This window comes from Taudactylus pleione, unplaced genomic scaffold, assembly GCF_031769625.1.
Source record: "Taudactylus pleione unplaced genomic scaffold, aTauple2 ptg000016l, whole genome shotgun sequence".
Taxonomy (NCBI): domain Eukaryota; kingdom Metazoa; phylum Chordata; class Amphibia; order Anura; family Myobatrachidae; genus Taudactylus; species Taudactylus pleione.
The window spans coordinates 10,448,947-10,469,152 of NW_028284418.1; the positions used below are offsets into that span (position 1 = coordinate 10,448,947).

Consider the following 20,206-nt stretch of genomic DNA (forward strand, 5'->3'; position numbering starts at 1 on the left):
TGAGAGTCAACAACAACTGATTCCAAATGCAAATGTCACACCTAGAATCAACTCCAGACCTTTTACCTGCTTAATTGATAATGAAATAACGAGGGAATAGCCCACACCTGTCCATTAAATAGCTTTTGAGTTGATAGTCCCATTACTTTTGGCCCCTTAAAAAGTGGCAGGCACATTTAGAAACTGTTGTAATTCCTACACCGTTCACCTGATTTGGATGTAATTACCACCAAATTAAATCTGAAAGTCTGCAGTTAAAGCACATCTTGTTTGTTTCATTTCAAAGCCATTGTGGTGGTGAATAGAGGCCAAAATATGAAAATTCTATCAATGTCCCAATATTTATGCACCTGACTGTATGGCTTTTCTCCAGTGTTCTGCTTTTTAGTGGTTGTTATCTAGTCAGCTACTACATGTGTGTATGGCGGGGACGTCTTAAGAGAAGGGGGACCCATGTGTAGATTTCCGAGGGCCCTCACACCCTGAAAAAATGGTGCTGGTGCATGAGCAAGAGACAACAGAGGGCCTGATTCAGCACGGATCGCAATTGCAACTACATACGCAGATCTAGCGATTGTTAGCCATTGCATGCGTATGCACCGCACTGCACGTGCATGGCGATCGCACTGCGATTACACGCATAGATAGGAATCTATTGCAGAGTGAGTGACAGGCCATGAGCGTTTGGGGGTGGTGACGGGGAACTGGTTGCAGAAACGCAGGCGTGCCTGTCCGTTTGAACGCCGTTGCATGGGTGTGCGTACGCAGCTTAAGAGCCTTCTGCGTGCGGTGAGACTTGCAATTTCTGTGACGGTCAGATCTGTAATTGTGCGTGACGGGCCGATGTGCATCGATGTTACCAATGTATACTTAGGACTGCAAGGTATTACGGATGTGAGAAAGCAGTAGTGGGCATCTCTATGCTGGCTGAGCTATGGCAGGCATTAGCATATTTGCGCAGCTGCATAGCGTGCGGTTACGCAGCTGCATAGCGTGTGGTTACGCAGCTGCAATCACAATTGCGATCCGTGCTGAATCAGGACCAGCGTGTTCTGCCCATGTGCCATGTTTACGAAACCATCCTCAGAAAAATGGCGCCAGGTGCCATATAGTATTTCTGGTGATTTCTACAGAATAATGGTGCAGGAAGGTGACAGGTATGTAAATGCATTGGGCATACTCTGCATTTATTATATTTGCGCAACTGGTGCATGCTGGATTAAGTAGGCCACCTACATGCTGCTCATTTTAACAGTCTAAACAGTCAAAAAGTCACTGTTAATTTAAACAGTCACTGAGCACAAGGGATTATCTCCCCCCATTATCTCTCTCTCCTGCCCTGCACAAGCCATTTCTCTTTACAATTATTACCTTACTTCTGCTCGACTCTGTTTCTCCGGCAATCACCACTCACTCTCGAAGATCTGCACCTCAACCCTGGCACTCCAAATGCACCAGATACCTGCAAAACTGCTCACAAACTGCCAAGCGACAGTGGAGGAAATCGCACTCCTATGAAGACTTCTTCCATTTCAAATGTATGCTCTCAACCTACAACACTGCCCTCTCACTCTCTAAACGTCGTATTTCAAGAACCTTACCTCCTTCCATTTCTCAAACTTCCGCAGTCTCTTTGCCATTTTCAACTCCACTCCTCACTCTCTACCCTTGACTTTGCCACCCACTTCACATCTAAAATTGACTCCATGTCAGGACATGTCATCCCACCAGACCATTTGCGCTCCACCCCCTGCTTTCCCAGACCATCCTTCCACATCCGTATTAACAACTATGACATCTTTCTACCCTGTTTCTGTAGATTATGACATTGCCCTTATTTGGTCCCCCCCTTCCACCTCCCCATTGACCCTATCCATTCCCGCCTCCACTTCTACCTCTCTCCAGTTGTCTGTTCCCATCTTGCCCACCTCTTCAATCTCTCCCTCACATCAGGCACTGACCCATCTGCATTCAAGCATGTCCTTGTCTTAAAAAACCCACTCTTGATCTTAACACTCTCTCCAACTACCGCCCCATCTCTCTTCACCCATTTGCCTCCAAACCCCTTGAGCAGATTGTCTACAACCGCCTAAACTTGCTTTCCTCCCACTCCCAGTTCAACCCATTTCAGTCTGGCTTCCATCCTCTCCACCACTGAAACTGCCCTCACGAAGATCAGCAATGATCTCCTAGCTGCCAAATCCAAGGGCCATTGCTCTCTATTCATTCTTCTTGATCTTTCTGCTGCTTTTGACACTGTGGACCACCCTCTCCTTCTGCAAATCCTTCACTCCCTCAGTCTACGGGATACTGCAATTTTTTGGCTGTCCTACCACCTCTCTGACCACTCTTACTCCGTCTACTCTCATGACTCCACGTCGCCCCCAATTCCACTAACAGTAGGTGTCCCCCAAGGTTTTGTTCTGGGACCTCTCCTATTCTAACCCTATAGAGTATATTTACTAAAGTGCATGTTTTTAGAAGTGGAGATGTTGCTCATAGCAACCTATCAGATTCTACTTAACATTTATCTAGCACCTTCTAGAAGATAAAGACTAGAATCTAGTTGGTTGCTATGGGCAACATCTCCACTTCCGCACTTTAGTAAATATACCCTTAAGTGAGCTCATCAGCGCTTTTGGCCAAAATCATTTCTATGCTGATGACACTCCTGCCCTCTCCCCCTCTTTCCTCACTCGTATCTCAAACTGTCCCTCTGCTTTTTTTTCATGGATGTCCAGGCACTTTCAGAAACTTAACAGGTCTAAGACTGAGCTGATCATCTTCCCACCCTTCAGCATAACCTCATCTACCACAATTTCATTATCTATTGGTAGCACAACCATCTCCCTTAGCCCCCAAGTGCGCTGTCTTGGAGTTATCTTTGACTCCTCCCTCTCCTTTACAGTACACATACAGTATTTTTCGCAGTCACCCTGGAGGCCACCAAGACCCTCACCCAGTCATTAGTCATCTTGAGATTGGACTACTGTTACCTCCGGCTATCTGTCCTCCCTCACTCCCACCTCTCCCTACACCAATCAGTCCTCAATGCTATTGCCTGGCTCAACTTCCTCTCCAAACGTACTACATCTGCCTCTCCCCTTCCCTTTCAGAACCTATTTCAAGCTTCTCACACTCAATTATAAAGCCCTCACCTAAACCTCTCCCATTTACATCTCTGACCTTATCTCCCTTTAGACGCCCGCCTGCCTATTTCACTCTGCAGCAAATGTATGCACCTCTCTGATTTCTGATTCAACTGATTACTTCCTCCCATTCCCGCCTCTAATATTTTCCCTGTGCTGACTCGTCACCTCTCTTCTAAACTTCAAAAGGGCTCTCAAAACTCACTTCATCATAGCCATCCAGCTGTCATCCCAACCCACTGCTTCTTGCTCCTTCGTCACTGCCTACCCCATCAGTGTCACCCCTGTCTGTCTGCCCCTTCCCTTTAGATTGTATTCTCTCACGAGCAGGGCTTCTTCCCTCATGTGCTTCTCACCCCCCTTACTTACACTATCTTATACTCCCTACAACGGCACCTAAACTTTGGTTGCTGCCGCCCAACTGCTTATTTCAGTGTTATGATCGTTGTTGCAGAAATGTTTATAAACCATGTCCTTGTCCTGCATTGTTTTATACTGTAAGTCACTGTTTTCTTGCTCGCTCATCTGTTTATGTACTGTGTAAGGCGCTGCGGAACCCTTGTGGCACCATAAAATAAAGAACAACAATAATAATAGTCACCTCATTCAAGATAATGGTTAAACTGAGTGATGCCATATAAGTAGGTAGAACCTCTAGGGTACATATGGAGGCACAATAGTTCAAATAGGCACAATAGTTTTTTTCTTGGCACCTAGAATATTTCCTTTCTTATAGTTTTTGTACAGCAGTTAGTCAAGCATTGCTCAAATATTGTCACCCACCTAATGACAAATCCCTTCAGGATGCCGTTCTGGCGATTCTCTGGGGGAGCCTGCCAATGGATCATGATGGACTGGTTAGTGCGTCCGCTGGCTATGACATTTTGTGGAGGGGCGCTGGGTGGCTCTTCAGGAAGTGTTACTCTGAAATGAAAAGTTGCTCAGATGATAATCTAGCATTATTAAAGTGATGGCAGAATATAGGCAAATAGGCTTTGCAGCATTGTACAGCAATTCCATCATACACTTATCTTGCAGATATTTTGACAAAGAACAAAATACAAAGTGAAACTGTACATTATGATAATGAAAAGTTTACTAAGGATATTTATCAAACTTGGCTGAGCTGAAGCGGCAGTGAGTGCTGAGCTTATTTCTGCAGAGATGCGCCTCTGTGATAAGCCATGCTTTTCCTCGCCACTAGAGGAAGTGTTGGGAGATCAAGGCAGACATTGACAGAGAACACAGATTATTTAGTACACAGCACTGCCTGCTTTTATAGACAACCTATGTGCAATTGCATTGCCTGATAGGACAGCATCATTGAGCGAATACAAACCTACAAATACTTCCATACCTTGTGGTCATTTCCAGGCCTCAAACAAATGTCTTTATATACTTCAGATTAAATATGCACCTGCTACACTAGCAAGGCATTCATGGATTTGTAGTTCAACAGAAGCTGGGAACTACAGCTTGTCTAAATCTGCTCAAAATCCAAATGTTCTTTTTATACTACTAGACTGATTACTGATCCTATCTTATCTTTCTGATGTACAAGCACTACTGATAACAGTTATGATAGAGGAACCATTAGTAACAATACTTTGCCTTTCCAGAACAAATGAGCAGCATTATATTTGGGCAAATATATTGCAGTGACACTGTAATGATAATTGCAGTGAGCGGCATTCCCAGCCAGAACCCTCTGGCAGAGAAAGGGTTATAGGTTGGCAGAACAGAGACACATAAGATGTGTTCAGTGCTCTAATATATGCATCTCTTGACACCCTGAATCACAGGCTCAGGAATACAGTGCAGCTGCACAAAAATCCAAGATAATCCACTGAGGGAAGCTTCACAGTTACTGAATCCTTTACTTATCATACAGGCAGGAAAATAAAATAACGTCTCCACTACCGGGGAGGTATCCCAACTTCAAAGTACCCAACATCCATCACTCAACCAGGATCTTTTACAAATTCTGCTTAACACTTGTAGCTGCGGAAGCTTATTAGGTAACAAAGTATCTCCCTATGTAATGGGGTCCCTGGTTGCACATGTAAATAAAATAAAAGCAAAACAACAATAAAAACAGAAGCAACAAATGCACCAAACGATTTGGCTTTTTTCCAGGTGCCTACCACCTAAGTCTTAGGGACCCGAAGCTGGCACATTTCCAGGGGACATTCAATAAAGTTTGAGCTGCATATCCTTGTATACTGCATTCTGTATTCTTACCGTTGGGTGTCTTTGCCATACTGCCCTTTGCCAACATCATTCACAGCACAAAGACGGAACTGGTAGGAACGAGCTGGAATGAGGTTCCTCACAACTACAGAGGTGAAGTCTGGATCCATGTTAGCAAATAAAATGGTCCATGGGGCACCTGTGAAAACAGAGCAAAATAATCCATTAATCTGATTCCAAACTTTTCTTATCTAACAGTAAATACTATATGGACATGGTACATAGCACAGCCACTGGTATGGTGTGGGTGATATTTCTACATTTACCTGCCTCCATCCACAGCACCCATCATCTGCCTGTCTACACCACAAACAAATAATGATGTACCCCACATTCTATTTCCCTGCTCATCACCCCCTCCTCTATTATCTTTACTGGTAGATGCTAATAAGCAGGCGACAGAAAGAAAGAAAAGGCAAAGAAGTGTAAACTGTTTTCTATCATGCCACTAGTTTTTTAATATGATGAATTGCAGCCTTGGGCACAACTTCAGTCATATTTACCATCAACAAATTTCCATCCAAAACCCCTGGTAAATGGAGAACTATTGGTTGAATACATTACTAGAGATGTTCACAGACCCAGTGTTTTGGTTTTGGATCCGGATTCATTTTTTGTGTTTTGGTTTGGCAAAAACACCCCCACATGTTTTGAAACAAACGAAAACCCATCTAAAATGACGTCATTTTGACCTGTTAGCATGCAATCCAAAACTTGAGCTCGGTTTTTAAATCAGAGTTCCGAACCACGGGAAGAGCTCAAACGGGACAGTTCCACACGGTACCCCAAAGTGATTCTGAAGCCTGACTCGGTTCGACTCGGAACCCCGAAATTCAGTTGTTCTCTGAGAACCGGACCCGCACATCTATAAACATTACCTTCATATATAGAAGCTGTTCATGGGCATTAGGGCACCAAAGCCCTTAAAGCGCTGGTAGTGATATTCTTAGCTGGCTGAGGCAGGATTTAAAAATGTTCTTTACTCATTTCTTATAAACTCTACTATAAACATTTGCATATGAGTTATGTGCTCTTTACATGACAAATATTGTCATCTTAACCCATACTTGCCTACTTTTGAACAAACATTTCAGGGAGATTGTGAAAGCAACACCTATGAACGCGGCGGTAAAGTGGCGTGTACTGCTACATCTGAGAGGCGTGTCATAATACTGCCTTACACCCAAATGTAAACAAGCCCCAAAGCAGTTCGTAAGATCTATTTGTTGAAGAAAACACACTGACACTTTTCAGGCAATGCTTGTAGCCATAGGGATCATTGTGCCTTATAAGCAATGAAGGAAAATTATACTAATGATCCCATTTGAATGCATATATCACTGTTTTTTCCAATACAACAGTTAAATAATGGGGGTAAGGTGCACTCAGAGAGATTGCTAGACTCTTCAGGGAGATAGGGAGACTCCCTGAAATAGCAGCAATCTCCCTGACAATGAGGGAGAGTTGGCAAGTATGCTTTAACCATTATTACATATACCAAGAAGGGACATATCACCAATTTAAACTTTTTAATTGATAAAATCTCTTTTCTCATTAAATTAACTAGTTTAATTTTGTTGCCGTCAAAATATGCTGCTTGTGCCCCAGGAACAGGCTGTGTAATTTGATAGCAGGGACGATTGGTGGTGTCACTAACATTAACTGCCCAGATAGAAATAAATATAACTGCGCCCTCTCCTGGAAGTAAAGGGTTTGGGGAGGAACACAGAGGCAGATGCAGGATTTCCAGAGGGGGGTTTCCATATGCTTGATTTTAGAGTAAGTGTGAACCCATGAAGAGGGTATAATCACACTTAACAAGCTATAGTCTGCCTCATACAAAGTGCAGTGTATGTAGTACTTTGGACATATACAGGGCCATCAATTACAGTAAGCCAATATATGCAGCAATAGGGCCAGCCCCTCTGAACTGAATTATTTTTCCGGATGTTTGCACCATTCCACAAACCAAGACCCCCGCTCTGCAGTTTATTGGAGCAAGTCTGGAAGTCTTGGGGTGCGGCATGATAACCAAGCACTGGACCCGGACTGATCTTTACACATTGGTCTCCTTTTACGCTGGATAGTGTATGTAATACAGTATTAATAATGAACCCTATATAAGGTCCTATATAACCCTATATATAGTATGAGCTATAGGGGAGAGAGAGAGTCTAAAAAAAACCACTTTCTGTATCAAACATAATTATCTCATAAATAATATGTGTTCAGGAAACCGTTAAAAATTTCATAATATATACACATACATAGTATAACCAGTAAGAGATAGAACTGAGTTTTGTAAGCACACATTCTCCCACCTCATGTTAAGATGCCCATTTCTTCTTGCTGGCAGCTGCTCTCTGGTATCTCTGATATGTGCTCAGATTGAGTGCTCAGATCCACACACAGCAAACTTGGTAGGAGAAGCTCCCTTCAACCCCATATATTGTATGCCTTGGCTATAGCCAGGGGCATAGCAAGACCTATGGTGCTCCCATAACAAAATATTTCTACAGGCCCTTCTCCCCACTCACTATGTTTGCACTATGTGTCTGTTTAGTCATACAAGGTTTAAATATATGGGGGTTAGCATTTAGTAAGTATTAAAAAAAATATATATATATATATACACACACACACACACACTGTATACATATATATATATATAAAAGTATATAGTCTCTCTAATCCCAATTGTGTATGATATATCGTAGTATATACGGAGACAATGCTTCACTAGTAAATCAGGCAGGAAACATGGGTGAATGGGTAATATTGTAGTCACACACAGCCACGCCTCCTCCCAGTGAGGAGAGGCTGAGCCAGCCGGGTCCGTGACAGCGGATGTGCCCTGCAGCAGCACACTAGTGAGAAAACGCCAGGAGAGGTGCAGGGGGAGGAGGGCTGGGCCCCATAGCAGCTGCACCTACTGTAGCTACTCCCTTAGCTCTAATAAAATCATATTATATACTACTGCTTTTATGGGCATTATGGTCATGATTTGAGCCGCTGGCTGGGGGATTTCTGGGCAAATGAAACCCCCCTCCCTGCATTTACCTATGGAACATGTTTTTGAAAAGCCCTGTACACCGTCCTAAGTGAACAAAGAGAGCAGGCATGTGAGCATGAGATATATGGATTTATACAATTTGCTCTATCCACTGGATGATGCACATCACATCATCCAGCCCTGTCCAGATCTTCTTATCATACCTTCCAGGTGATTATGATTAAATCTGGGACAGGATGACAATTTCTACCTCTGTTACCTCTTTGAGTAGCAAGGAAATGTGCAGGCCCATCACCGCTCCTGATGGTACATTACTGACAAAAGTATAGCCATAAGCTAACAGGTTATTTCTACCTAAAGTTATTTGTCATCTGTCACTACACATAGTGGGGGACATGTGTGAGCACCGCTCAGCAAATAACTATGCAGAAGTCAAGTCGCTACCCACAGCAATCAATCATATTGTATGCAATATTTTTCTGGAACAGGCTTTTAAATGAAAGCAAACATCTGATTGGTCTGATGATCTCCTATTAAGCTCAAAAATAATTGTCTACTTATTGCTTAGTTCTATTCCACATACAATGTGTGATTGATTTTCCCGTCTACTATACTTTACCTTGGGGCATGATCCATTGTTACTTGAACATTTGTGTTTTGAGGTTTTGTTCAACCTCTAATGAATTTCAAAGCTTTATTTTTCCCCAGCTCTCCTCTGAGCTATACATGGAAAGGTCTTTGAGTCTATCCTCTTATGTTTTCTTACATAGGTACATTAGTAGTAACCTATAATAGTTCAACTCGGGAATTCTGTTCTTTTACCATCCTAAGCTGGTAGTTCTGTCCTTCTCCCACTGAGAAATATAGATGCAAGTGACAACATTAACACTACAGTTGTAAGAGGTATTATCATGCTCTTGTCTAGCAGGGGCATTCCAATGACATAGGGAAAACAAGTTGTGTTTTCTTTTTTTCACGCAGTAAGATAAATGAGGTCTACCATCTATGGTAATCAGCAAAGGGCCTGCTCTAGGGGTTCAGTCCTTTGGGGTGTAAGATGGGATATAAGATCTGCATATGATATGCACAGGCAGGCGAAAGAGATGCTAAATCTCTCTGAAGGCACCTCATAAATATGGAATGAAACTTGCAAGGCAGAGATGCCTGCAAATAAGACAGGGCTTTAGTTAACCCTATCGCCGCCACCTGGAAGTGATCTTGCCAGCAGCTCAGGCTGCCTGTGGGGTACTTTGGGTCCCCTTAATGGTTTTGCAGAACTGCGACCACCGATGTAATGCCTATTGTCATCATGCTACTTTATAGAAAAGTTGGGTATGATCACAGCTTTTACTTGGGTATAGTTTATAGACCCTACGTAATCTCTGTAAACCAATTTTTTTAACTTCATACCTACACTATCATCAGAAACATAGAACAATAACTAAAATGCAGAGCTAGCATAATATCATTGGTCTCTCTTTAAAAATATAGTAATATATTAAACCGATTTATTTATGCCACTGGGCTGGGACAGATTAATATGGCAGCTGAAGGGTTAGTGTTATGATCTAGTTTGTTATTCCGCTCTGTGTCTTGATGCTAAGCCATCTATCTACAGGACGTGCTTATCTGCACAATACAATGTTACTGGGAGCGGTGTCTTTCATACCAAGTAAGTTGGTGTGCCATAAAAATGGAAAAATTCAATTTACAGGGAAAAGAAAGCAGGTATAGGATAAAGACAGCAAGGCAGCTTTAAAGATGCAGTTTGCAGCAACACAAATAATAAGATTAAGGGTAGCGGATGTTTAGATTTTAGTGAAAAGATGCCCTCTGACCCTTTCTGAATTGGCAACAATAATCTCAGCTGCACAGGTGGTGTCTCGGTTTGCTTGCCGTTTTATATATATATATATATATATATATATATATATGAGAACTATGATTTGCCATTAAAAATTAGATGTTGGAAGTACTATTATTTAAACGTTACAAACATATTGTTAAGGATTTTATTTATTGGACTTAAGTACCTTCTTATAACATATGAAATAAATGTCATGATGATCTGTGAAGCATGGCTAAAGGCCTTTACATTAGCAGAATTTTTTTTTATTAAATGATGGCTTGCTATTTTAAATATATAAAGGTATTATTATGATGGGGTGGGATTACTATGCCTTCCACTGCACCACACTTTATGGGTCTCATTGGTTTGTCAGCAACAAGTCGTCACTGAGTGCTACTAGTGACACCCTTTGGCCAAACCATCCAAACATTGCCTGTAAGAGTCAACTATGAACCAGTGCATAGATTAGTAGTAGGAAGCTACTCATTAACACCGCCAGACTCCTTCATCAGAATCTTGTGGTTCTTGGGCAGTATGTAGCGGCTGTCATGGTACCTCTTTACTCCTTGCTCTGGCCAAATACTTCCTGACTGCTTACAGGACTGTTGAGTAATGGGCTTAGCAACAGTGGGCTCAACTCGGGACAACCGATGTATGGATTAAAGTGCAAACTTTAGTTTGCTGGTCACAGGATGACAGCAGCGTTTGGCATCATCCACAAATAACCTACTATTAGTGTGTATTGGCTCATATTGCTCTATAAGAGCTGTTAAGTCAAGTACATAGACAGATTACTTTAAGGTAGTGATGTTAACAACTTTTAATAGGCTACTAACCCCTATTTTATACAGTTTCTATACACAGTGCTGAAAGGATCCAGTGGCAAACGCAGGATTTCTAGAGGGGGGTTTCCAAATGCTTGATTTTAGAGTGAGTGTGGCTAGTCCATTAAAAGGGTAGAATTGGCACTTAACCAGCTTTAATGTGCGTCATACAAAGTGTATTGTGTGTCATAAGTCCAGCATATAGAGGACCAGCAATCACTGTAACCCATTAAATGCAGCAGTAGGGCCATCATGCCATAGCTGAATGGTTTTATTTTAGATGTAGGCACCATTCCAGAGTATTTGAGCAAGTCCGGGAGTCTGAGGGAGCAGCAGAGAAACCTAGCACTGCCCTGGACATATACAGTATGTACATATTGGGCTCTATAGCAGCACATCCCTAACAGTGCATGTTTTCCAGATCTCCTAGTTGGTGCACAGGTTATTTATTACTGGCTGATACATGTTAAAAGGTCCACAGGTGGTGATAATTATTTTATTTGTGATACTGAGAAGAACATGTAGCACTAGTAACATTCTATTATATTACTATTTCTATTGTGGTCATGTTGTGGGCTGGGGAGGGGGGTTTCCAGGCAGATGGAAACCCCCCCTGCGTTTGCCTATGGGATCTATAGATATTCCATCCAAAATGACTTTCAGAGACAGACCTCTTTGTTGAATTCAGCTCATGGGTTTGGCCAGATCACACGAGCACAGCCTGGCATCCTTTTCCTCTAGAGACACCCAGAAGGCAATGTGCCTTCTGAGTTCATCAGGGCCCACCTAGCGAGACTGTGACGACCTTTGGCGCTGTTGCTTAAGTCCAGGGTACAAAAGCATCGAAGATAACACAGCTAAGCCACCCCAACCACAACCCTCCTGGAGGCTTTATTAGAACTTTTTTTTAGAGTTGCTGAATGGCCTCTTTCACTGCATGATCCACACTGGAACACCAGAGGTCTGGTAAAGAATTGGACGTATAGATATTTTGTTTGCATAATATACATACAATGCTTGTGCATATATAGGAACAATTGTGCCCTTGTCTATATTCAGTCTCAGTATACACTTCTAACTCATTATGCTAATTGAGACCGTACGCTGGAAGGAGGGATGTGTAAACTACAGTGAGGACATGAATCAGATCTAGACACAAATGCATATACAGTACACATGTCAGGAGTCATACCTCTTGCAGGTTCTGGAGATCTGGTGCAAAAACCGTATCATACAAAAGATGATGCGGCTCACCAGCATTACCTACCCACTTCTCATTGGCTGGTTTCTGATTGGCCTATTGAGGACTGCTCTATCCAGCTGACTGTGCTCAATTCATTTGCATTGTGGCTATATAATATTTGTTTGTTCGCTTTTCATACTTTTAAACCATTGTGCTAAGGAAACAGAATTTTCAGATTACACTCATACACTGTAAAGCGACAGGTGTGGGAGTGTTATTAATTAATTTTACTGCTAAAGTGCTATCAGCGGTTTTTTGCAGGCTTGTTCTATGACCTTGTTGCATCAGTTGCAAAACTAAGAATGAATGAATTTATAAATATATGAAATTATTGTCATAGACATTTTTAACACAATAAAGAGACTATTATTTGATACAAAATATAAGGCCACCATTATCCAGCGTTCAGAGAAAATTTCTATGACATAATTAGGAAAAAGGTTACAGCTATTTTTTGTGGCGTCAGTTATAGCTCTAAAACGTAGCGGGGCTTTTACGAAGTTCTGTATCAGTTACAATGCAATAACCTAACGCTAACACTGCAAGCATACATTATTAGAAACATATTTCTTCTTAAAGCTATACTCCAGAAATATTGGCTACCACAATGGGGATGCTCCTATAGAGCAGGAGGGGTATTCTAATAGAAAGGGGGCCCATGTGCAGTCTCCGTGTGGATTCCCCTCTATGACCAGTGCAGATGCAGATTAGAATTTAGCACTGTGCCAGAATGTACTACGCACGCGCCATGTACTCAGTGATTTCTTTACTGAGCATGTGATTTCTGCAGCAAGTGTCCACTGCACCCGGCTCACTGCTCATTAAACCGCACACGCTGCCCCCTGCGCCCTGTTCAATAAACTATCTATTGTCACTCTTCTCTACAATGTTTGGCTGTAATTTTATCAGAAACATTTCCGTCTTTAAATCTCGTTTCCCTAGCTGCTTGGCACAGGAGCCATAAGGTTCAATTTTAATGCCTTGCTTACTCTATGATCACCCCTCCCTCTCCTGATGGGAATGATTTACAGCCTCGCTCAGCGATTGTTCAATCATAATACGCCTGGATATTTATATATCTGTGTGTTTTACAATCTATTATTTCTTGTACTGCCTTTTGTATGTTTAGGTTTATTCAACTGTGACCTCTTCTGTGTAGTGTTTTGAATTAACACCCCTTCTTTCACATGGGATTTGGGGTTTATGTTTGTATTTGTTGTTTAAAATATTACGCTGGCCATACACGCTGCAATTATCGGGACGATCCGCCCGATATCGGCGGATCGCAGCGATAACTGTAGCGTGGTCGGGGCGACCGAGGGTTAAATATTGCTCGGACGGGCATGCTCGACAATAGGATTGTCGAGCATGCCCGTCCGATGGGATATTTACCCGGTAACTGTCGGCCGCATCGGGCAATGTATGCCCAGCGCGGCCGACAGACAGACATTTCCTGTGTTCCTTCCCATGGAAGGAACAGGGAAATGTCCCTCCCCCGGGAGCGGAGCGCGGATGTCGGGCTATACACTGTGAGATTTCTCTCACAGTGTATGCCGCGGACATCTGCGGCTGGCAGCCGGCCAGATAAAATGTCTGTCGGTCTGACAGACATTTTATCTGGCCGTGTATGCCCAGCATAAATAATAATCTGAATTTTAAAAATAAATAAATCCCTTCTTATTTCTTTGGATTCCCTATGTGACTTCCCTTCAGATCTAGACCAGCCATCTTATAGTTATACAATGCTTTCCCATTTACAGTACAGGACCTAGGAACTGCCCTAAAAAAATTTGTTTTACTTGATTTACGGATCTATTGGAAAATGTTCATAGAGAAAAAAATGAAGAGTCACTTCAAAGTCCAACCTACGTCTACTATAAGACCATCCATCTTAATTTAACATTATCAACTGTACCCTAAAATATACTTGGCTTATCTTCTTGTATCTTAAACTAAAGGCGACATTTGGACTGCACTTATTATGTGTCAGTTTTGCATGTTTGCAGGTGTTAATTACATTGGTTGACATGTGCCTAGGAATGCGATTTACTGAAGAAGTGCAAGTGGAAGATGCAAAAGTTTTATAAGACAACACGCGATCTCTCCCACCTCAGAGACTGTAGACAAGCCTATGCCCTTAGTGCAAAGATAAAGGCTGCAGCTTTATGTCACATAAAAAATATATTCTAACAAACAAAATGTAGTTTTTCCACATAACCTGCACTTGGCAATCTACCCTACTTTAACTGGATGCTGCAACTATTGGTGTAACTATAATGGGTACAGGGTGTGCGGCAGGGACGTGCAATCAGGGGAGGCAGAGCCTCCCCTCTCATACTCCCTGACACGATCCAGAGTTTTGATATAGAAACAGTGGCCCTGATTCAGAGCCGGACGCTCTGACAGAGCGCTTGCTCTGAATCAGGGCCGTCCCTCTTACTTTTTGGAGCGGCCTCCTGGCCGCTCGCATAGCTGTGGGTGACCACCCACAGCTATAGCAAGCGGCCAAAATGATGGTCGCGATGGTCAAGACCATCGCGACCATCGGGCTTGCGACGAGACCCTTGTGGTAGTGATGTCAGTGTGGTGATGTCAGTGGGGCCGGCCTCAGATGGTAGGCTTTCCCATGGGAACGCCTCCATCTGGGCAGCCACGCCCCCGGCACGCCCACCAAAGGCGGCGTGCTGTCAATCACCATTGACAGCACGCCCCCTTTGGTGCGAGACCCATAACGACGGCTTGGCCGTCGTTATTCGGGTCTCGAGCATGTGCACGTCGGAGCCGTCTCCGTCGTGCGCACTTGGGCAACATCGACCCGCTTGCGAGCGGGTCTGAATCAGGCCCAGTGTTTTTATACATATGTGCCTCCCCAGCCATTGACCTCACCGCACATTACTGGTGTGCGGTGCACACAGGCTAACGCTGCACACCCTGCACCCATATGAATATTATACTTGCCTCTGCAGAGCCCCGCATCGGCTGGTGCTGCAGACTCTATAATCACCAGGAGAATGGCATGGTGGCCAAATTCCTGGTGATTTGCGCATGTACAGTAGAGAAATCTCCAGAAATACAGTGCGGACGCCATGTTCCCGGAGACCTACGCATGCGCAGCAGAATCTTGCACAAAGCCCGAGTTTACTGCACTGCAAGAGAGGAGGGGGCTCGCACGGAGGCTGCATACGGGCCCCCTCCTCTCGTAAGCCGCCCCTGGCTGCTACCTTGTGCTGCCAGATTACGCCATTTTGAGCTACATAGTCATTAATTAGGCTAGCCTTCATTATGCCAAAGGAATTTCAATTTGTGCAAATTGCTATAGAGGTTACAGACTGCGCTGTCATGAATATTTATTCAGTCCAAAAAATGGCAGCTTCTAAAGTGCGTAGGAGGCAGGATTGTAGCTGCTACAATGTAATATATGGACGCCTCTGCTGAGAGAGCGATGTGACTTAATTAGATACTGCATATACCTTCCCTGTATCTAAGTATTTGGACGCTTTATGTACTTACTATTCTCAGCAACCTCCAGGATGTAGCGAATCAGTGGGCTGTTCCCATCAAAGGGTCTGACCCATGTCAGATTAATAGATCTTGGCTCTGTGGTGCTCAGCAGGGCAATCGGGTTTTCAGGAGCATGGGGCAGTTGTCTGGAAAGACACAAGAATCAATAACAAACCCCCCTGAGTCCTCAAGGACATCTTGCTGTATACACTACACACAAAAATCTTTGTTTAACTACAGATAAGAGTCAACACAGGAACACCTATACCTGACCCGAAGGTGGGCACTTCTTGAATCATTGCCCCCCACTGACAGGATACGGCAAGTGTACGTTCCAATGTCTCCTGACCATGTCTGGGAGATGTGCATAGTGCCATTCTTATCCATCTGGATTCTGGGTAAATTGTCAAAACCCAGAGGAAACCCATCCTTCTCCCATATATACCTGGAAGAAAAGACAATACACGTGATTTGGTCAGTGATATATATATATATATATATATATATATGAAATAGGTACATATTTCAATTTAAGAAGTGTACACACAGTCAACTGTGAAACTGAATAGAATAATGAAGCCAAGAGTTGGCTGTATTTAATCTGTATCTAATACAAACCTGAAATGCAAATATGTTTGCATGCAAAATTGGTAATAACGGACTTGCTAATCTGTCCTGCCAGCTTGTTTGGCCCAACATTCTAGCCCAACATAGCAACTGGCAAACTAAACTAAAATTCCAAAAAATCACAATCTGATCAGATTTGATAAGAGTGGGAAATCCGGGTTGTCCAATAATCCCATAGGTATGTCTGAGGTATGGTTATTTAGACCAATTGGCAAATCACCAATTATGCAATCTGTATGTATCTAGATCAGTGGTTGGGGAACAGGGGTAAATCACCCTACATGGGGTAAAAATGAAATTCCTGGGGGTAATGGACGGACAGCCGGGCATGCATATGAATCATTCTATAATATAGAATGATTCATATGCATGACCGGCTGTGCCGCAGGGAGGCTCTAAGCCGGACGCCCGCTGAGATGTTATTACCAGTGGGCGCCCGGCTCCTTCCCTGCAGCGCCTCATTAGCCGGAGGCTGGAGTTCTCTTCTGAACTCCAGCTTTTGGCTTTCTCCATGCACACTATGGGAGAGACGTCATGACGTCTCTCCCATAGTTCCGAGGAGCAGCCTGGCGGTAAGTGGTTTTTTTTTTGTGTACAAGCAGCACTACAGGGGCATTATATGGGGGCACTACTACAGGGGCATTATATGGGAGCACTACTACAGGGGCATTATATGGGGGCACTAGTACAGGGGCATAACTACAGGGGCATTAGATGGGGCACTACTACACGGGCATTATATGGGGGCACTACTACAGGGTCATTATATGGGGACACTACTACAGGAGCATTATATGGGGGCACTACTATATGATTTCCTTCCTTTCAAATCAAGGGGGCAACGTCGGCGTATCTAAATATATTTTGGGGTAAAAGGTAAAAAAAGTTTCCTGACCCCTGCTCTAGATTGTCCTCAGACAAAATGTCTGAGGACAATCTAGATACATACAGATGTGTGGTGATCCAGCAAATCCCCCGAGAATAGGCCCTTAATATTTCAGTTCGACACTTGCCTGATACAGTACATGATGGACTACATTATCCAAAATAGAACTACATATGAGGTCAATATGCAAAAACAATAAAAATAAATAATATGTATATCATATCAATGAGTTGATACAATCATATATACCAACCTGACTGGCACCACCCACCCAATCTGAAAAGAGATTTCTGCTTGAAATTACATATATGCTGTAGAAGGGAGAATTAATATCACCAAATAAAATATTCACTGCGGATGAAGTTAAGTAAGATTAATTTTTTAACTCCTATTAAATTTTTCACAGAGTTCACTGTGGGTTTTCTCTCCCCCTGCTGTCAAGAACCAATTAGGAATGTTTAATTTTACCTCATTATTAATGGGTGAAATATAAAGAGAAAGAAGACTGTGTTAATTAGGCATGGGTCCTCTTGAGCTCCTGACTAGTGCAGGGTTATGTGACCCCATATTACGCCTAATTATAACAAAAGAGACTAAGGGATTAAAAGAAACAGTAATATGAGCAGTCTAGAAGTGCCGTTTGGTAGATACTGACGTCTCTGGAATTTGACAGTCTAGGGTGAGAAAGTGGTAACAGTAAGGAAAAGGAAAGGCAACAAGTGGGTGCAAAAAGATAGCCCTTGAGAGAGAGCACAGGGGGAATAAAAAAAAGAAAGCAAAAAGAGCAGGGGAAGAGAGAGGTTACAGAAAGGCTTGTAAGAGAGAAGGATTTAGACAGAAAAAGTAAGAAATACAGGGTGAGAGATGTGAAAGGGAGGGAGAAAGACAAAGAAGAGAGAAGGTAGGTAAATAAGGGAAAGAGAGATCAGGAGAAAAAAGAGGGATGGAGGTAGAGAGGGAGGGGGAGGGAGGGAAGTTGACTGGGGAAGGGAATGAGGGAGGAGGGTGAATGAAAGAGGTGAAGGGGCAAGAGGTGAAGGGAGAGTGAGCAAGAGAGGTGGAAAGGGATACAGTGCAAGACAAGGGTGAACAGAGAGAGAGATGGATGGGAGAAGGGTGGAGGAGAAATATAAGCTAAGGGATAAAGTTGGGGGAATGGCAGCGATAGAGAGAGAGAGAGAGAAAAGGGAGGAGTGAGGGGGTAGAGGTGTGGGAAGGGAAAGAGAAAGTTGAGGGGGAAGGAAAGAGATAGGTGGGGGAAAGAACAGAGAGTTAGGAAGAGATGGGGGTGAGATAGGGGAAGGGAGAGAGTGAGCATTAGAGGGGGTAGAGAGCAAGAAGGAGAGAGAGAAAGAGGAGAAGGGAAGACAAGAGGAAGGTGGGGGAAGGGTGAGTGAGAGAAGGGGGGAAGCAGGAAAGTAAGACAGAGACAAATAGTAAGAGAAGGGGAAAGGAGAGAGAGCAAAAAAGGGTAGAAGGGAGGGAAAGAATAGGTATGGAGGGAGAAAGGTGAGACGTGGTAGAGAAAGGTGATAGAGAGATGTGGAGGGGAAGATATGATGGGGAGAGAGGGGAAGGAAGAAAGAGAGAGGAATGGAGTGGAGTAAAAGGGGGGTGGATGGAGAGTGGGTAGAGAAAGAGAGATGAGGAAAAGGAAAGAAAAATGTGACGTAAAGAGGTAGGCAATGGAGAGAGGCAAAAGAAGATACACATGCAGGGGTGAAAGAAGAGTGTGATAGATGGGAGGGGGACATATCAAGAGTGTGGAGAGGGGGGAAGTGAGGTGGGGAGAAAGAAGATAGAAAATAGAAAGTAGAGGCAGAGCGAGAGAGGAATTGTGGGTAAGGGAGAAATAGACAGAAAAGAAAGGGTAAGAGAAAGGGACAGATGGACAGGATGGAGAAGGGAGAAGGGGTGGAGAGGGGGGAAGTGCAAGAAAGGAATAGTGAAAGAGTGAGAAGAGGAAAGGAAAAGCGTAAGAGGGGGAATGGAGAGAATGAGAAGTGAGAGGGGGTAGATTGAAGGATAGGAGATGAAAAGAGGTAGAGGAATGGGAAAGAATGAGAGAAAGAAAGGGGAGAGTGAGGGAGGAGAACTGGGGATATGGAGAGAAAAGTGGTTGAAGAAACAAATAGAGATGAGGAGAAGGAGAAAAAGCGGTGAGGTTGAAGGAGAAAGTGGTGGAGGAAAGAAGAGAGAGCGGATGCAGGAAAAAGAGGGAGAGGAAGATGAAGGGAAGAAGGGGAAGGGAGAAAGAGGGAGAGGGGGAGAGTAAGAGGGGGTGGATGGAGAGGAGGGAGAGAAAGTGAAGAGCAAGCTAAGGATTGAGAGAGGAAGGGAGAGAAAAGCGTGAACAAGGGGTTAAAGTGCAAGAGGGAGGGAGAGAAGAGCAAGGAGCTTGGAGCAAGAAAGGTGGAGGGGAGAGCAAAAGTATGTGCAAGGGAAGAACAAAATAGGAGTAGGGAAGAGTACAAGAGGATGGGGGAAGAGCAAAAGAGGGTGAGGGAAGAGCAAAAGAGAGTGAGAGAAGAGCAAAAGAGGGTGAGAGAAGAGCAAGAAAGAGCAAAGAAAACTGAAAAACGCCAAAGAACAAGAGAAGTAGGGAAAAATGAAAGAGGCAGTTAACAAACAAGGGGGGAGAGCAAGTAACAGAAATATGAGAGAGACAGAGAGAAAGGGAGTACTTTGAGAGGCAGAAAGACATCAAAATATTTTGAGAGAAGAGGAAGGTAGAGTGAAGATGTATTGGGCCTGATTCAGGGCCACACACAATGACTTCAGTGAGTTGAGTGACATTTTGCTACTGCGTATGTGCAAAATTCCCTAAAACCTCTGCTAGTACATGTGTTACACAGAGTGTACTC

The 20,206-nt window shown here is 43.4% G+C and overlaps 1 protein-coding gene across 2 annotated transcripts in view; it reads right to left on the reverse strand.

Annotated features, from left to right (window-relative positions):
- The window catches only part of SDK2 (sidekick cell adhesion molecule 2), a 764,937-nt gene that overhangs the window by 195,202 nt on the left and 549,529 nt on the right, over positions 1–20,206 (reverse strand). For both annotated transcript variants that reach the window (XM_088474541.1, XM_088474538.1), the window contains exons 13-16: positions 16,098–16,274; positions 15,839–15,975; positions 5,391–5,538; positions 3,933–4,073 (exon numbers count right to left, since the gene is read on the reverse strand). In XM_088474541.1, coding sequence (XP_088330667.1) covers positions 3,933–4,073; positions 5,391–5,538; positions 15,839–15,975; positions 16,098–16,274 — 603 coding nt within the window. The remainder of the gene's footprint in view (positions 1–3,932; positions 4,074–5,390; positions 5,539–15,838; positions 15,976–16,097; positions 16,275–20,206) is intronic.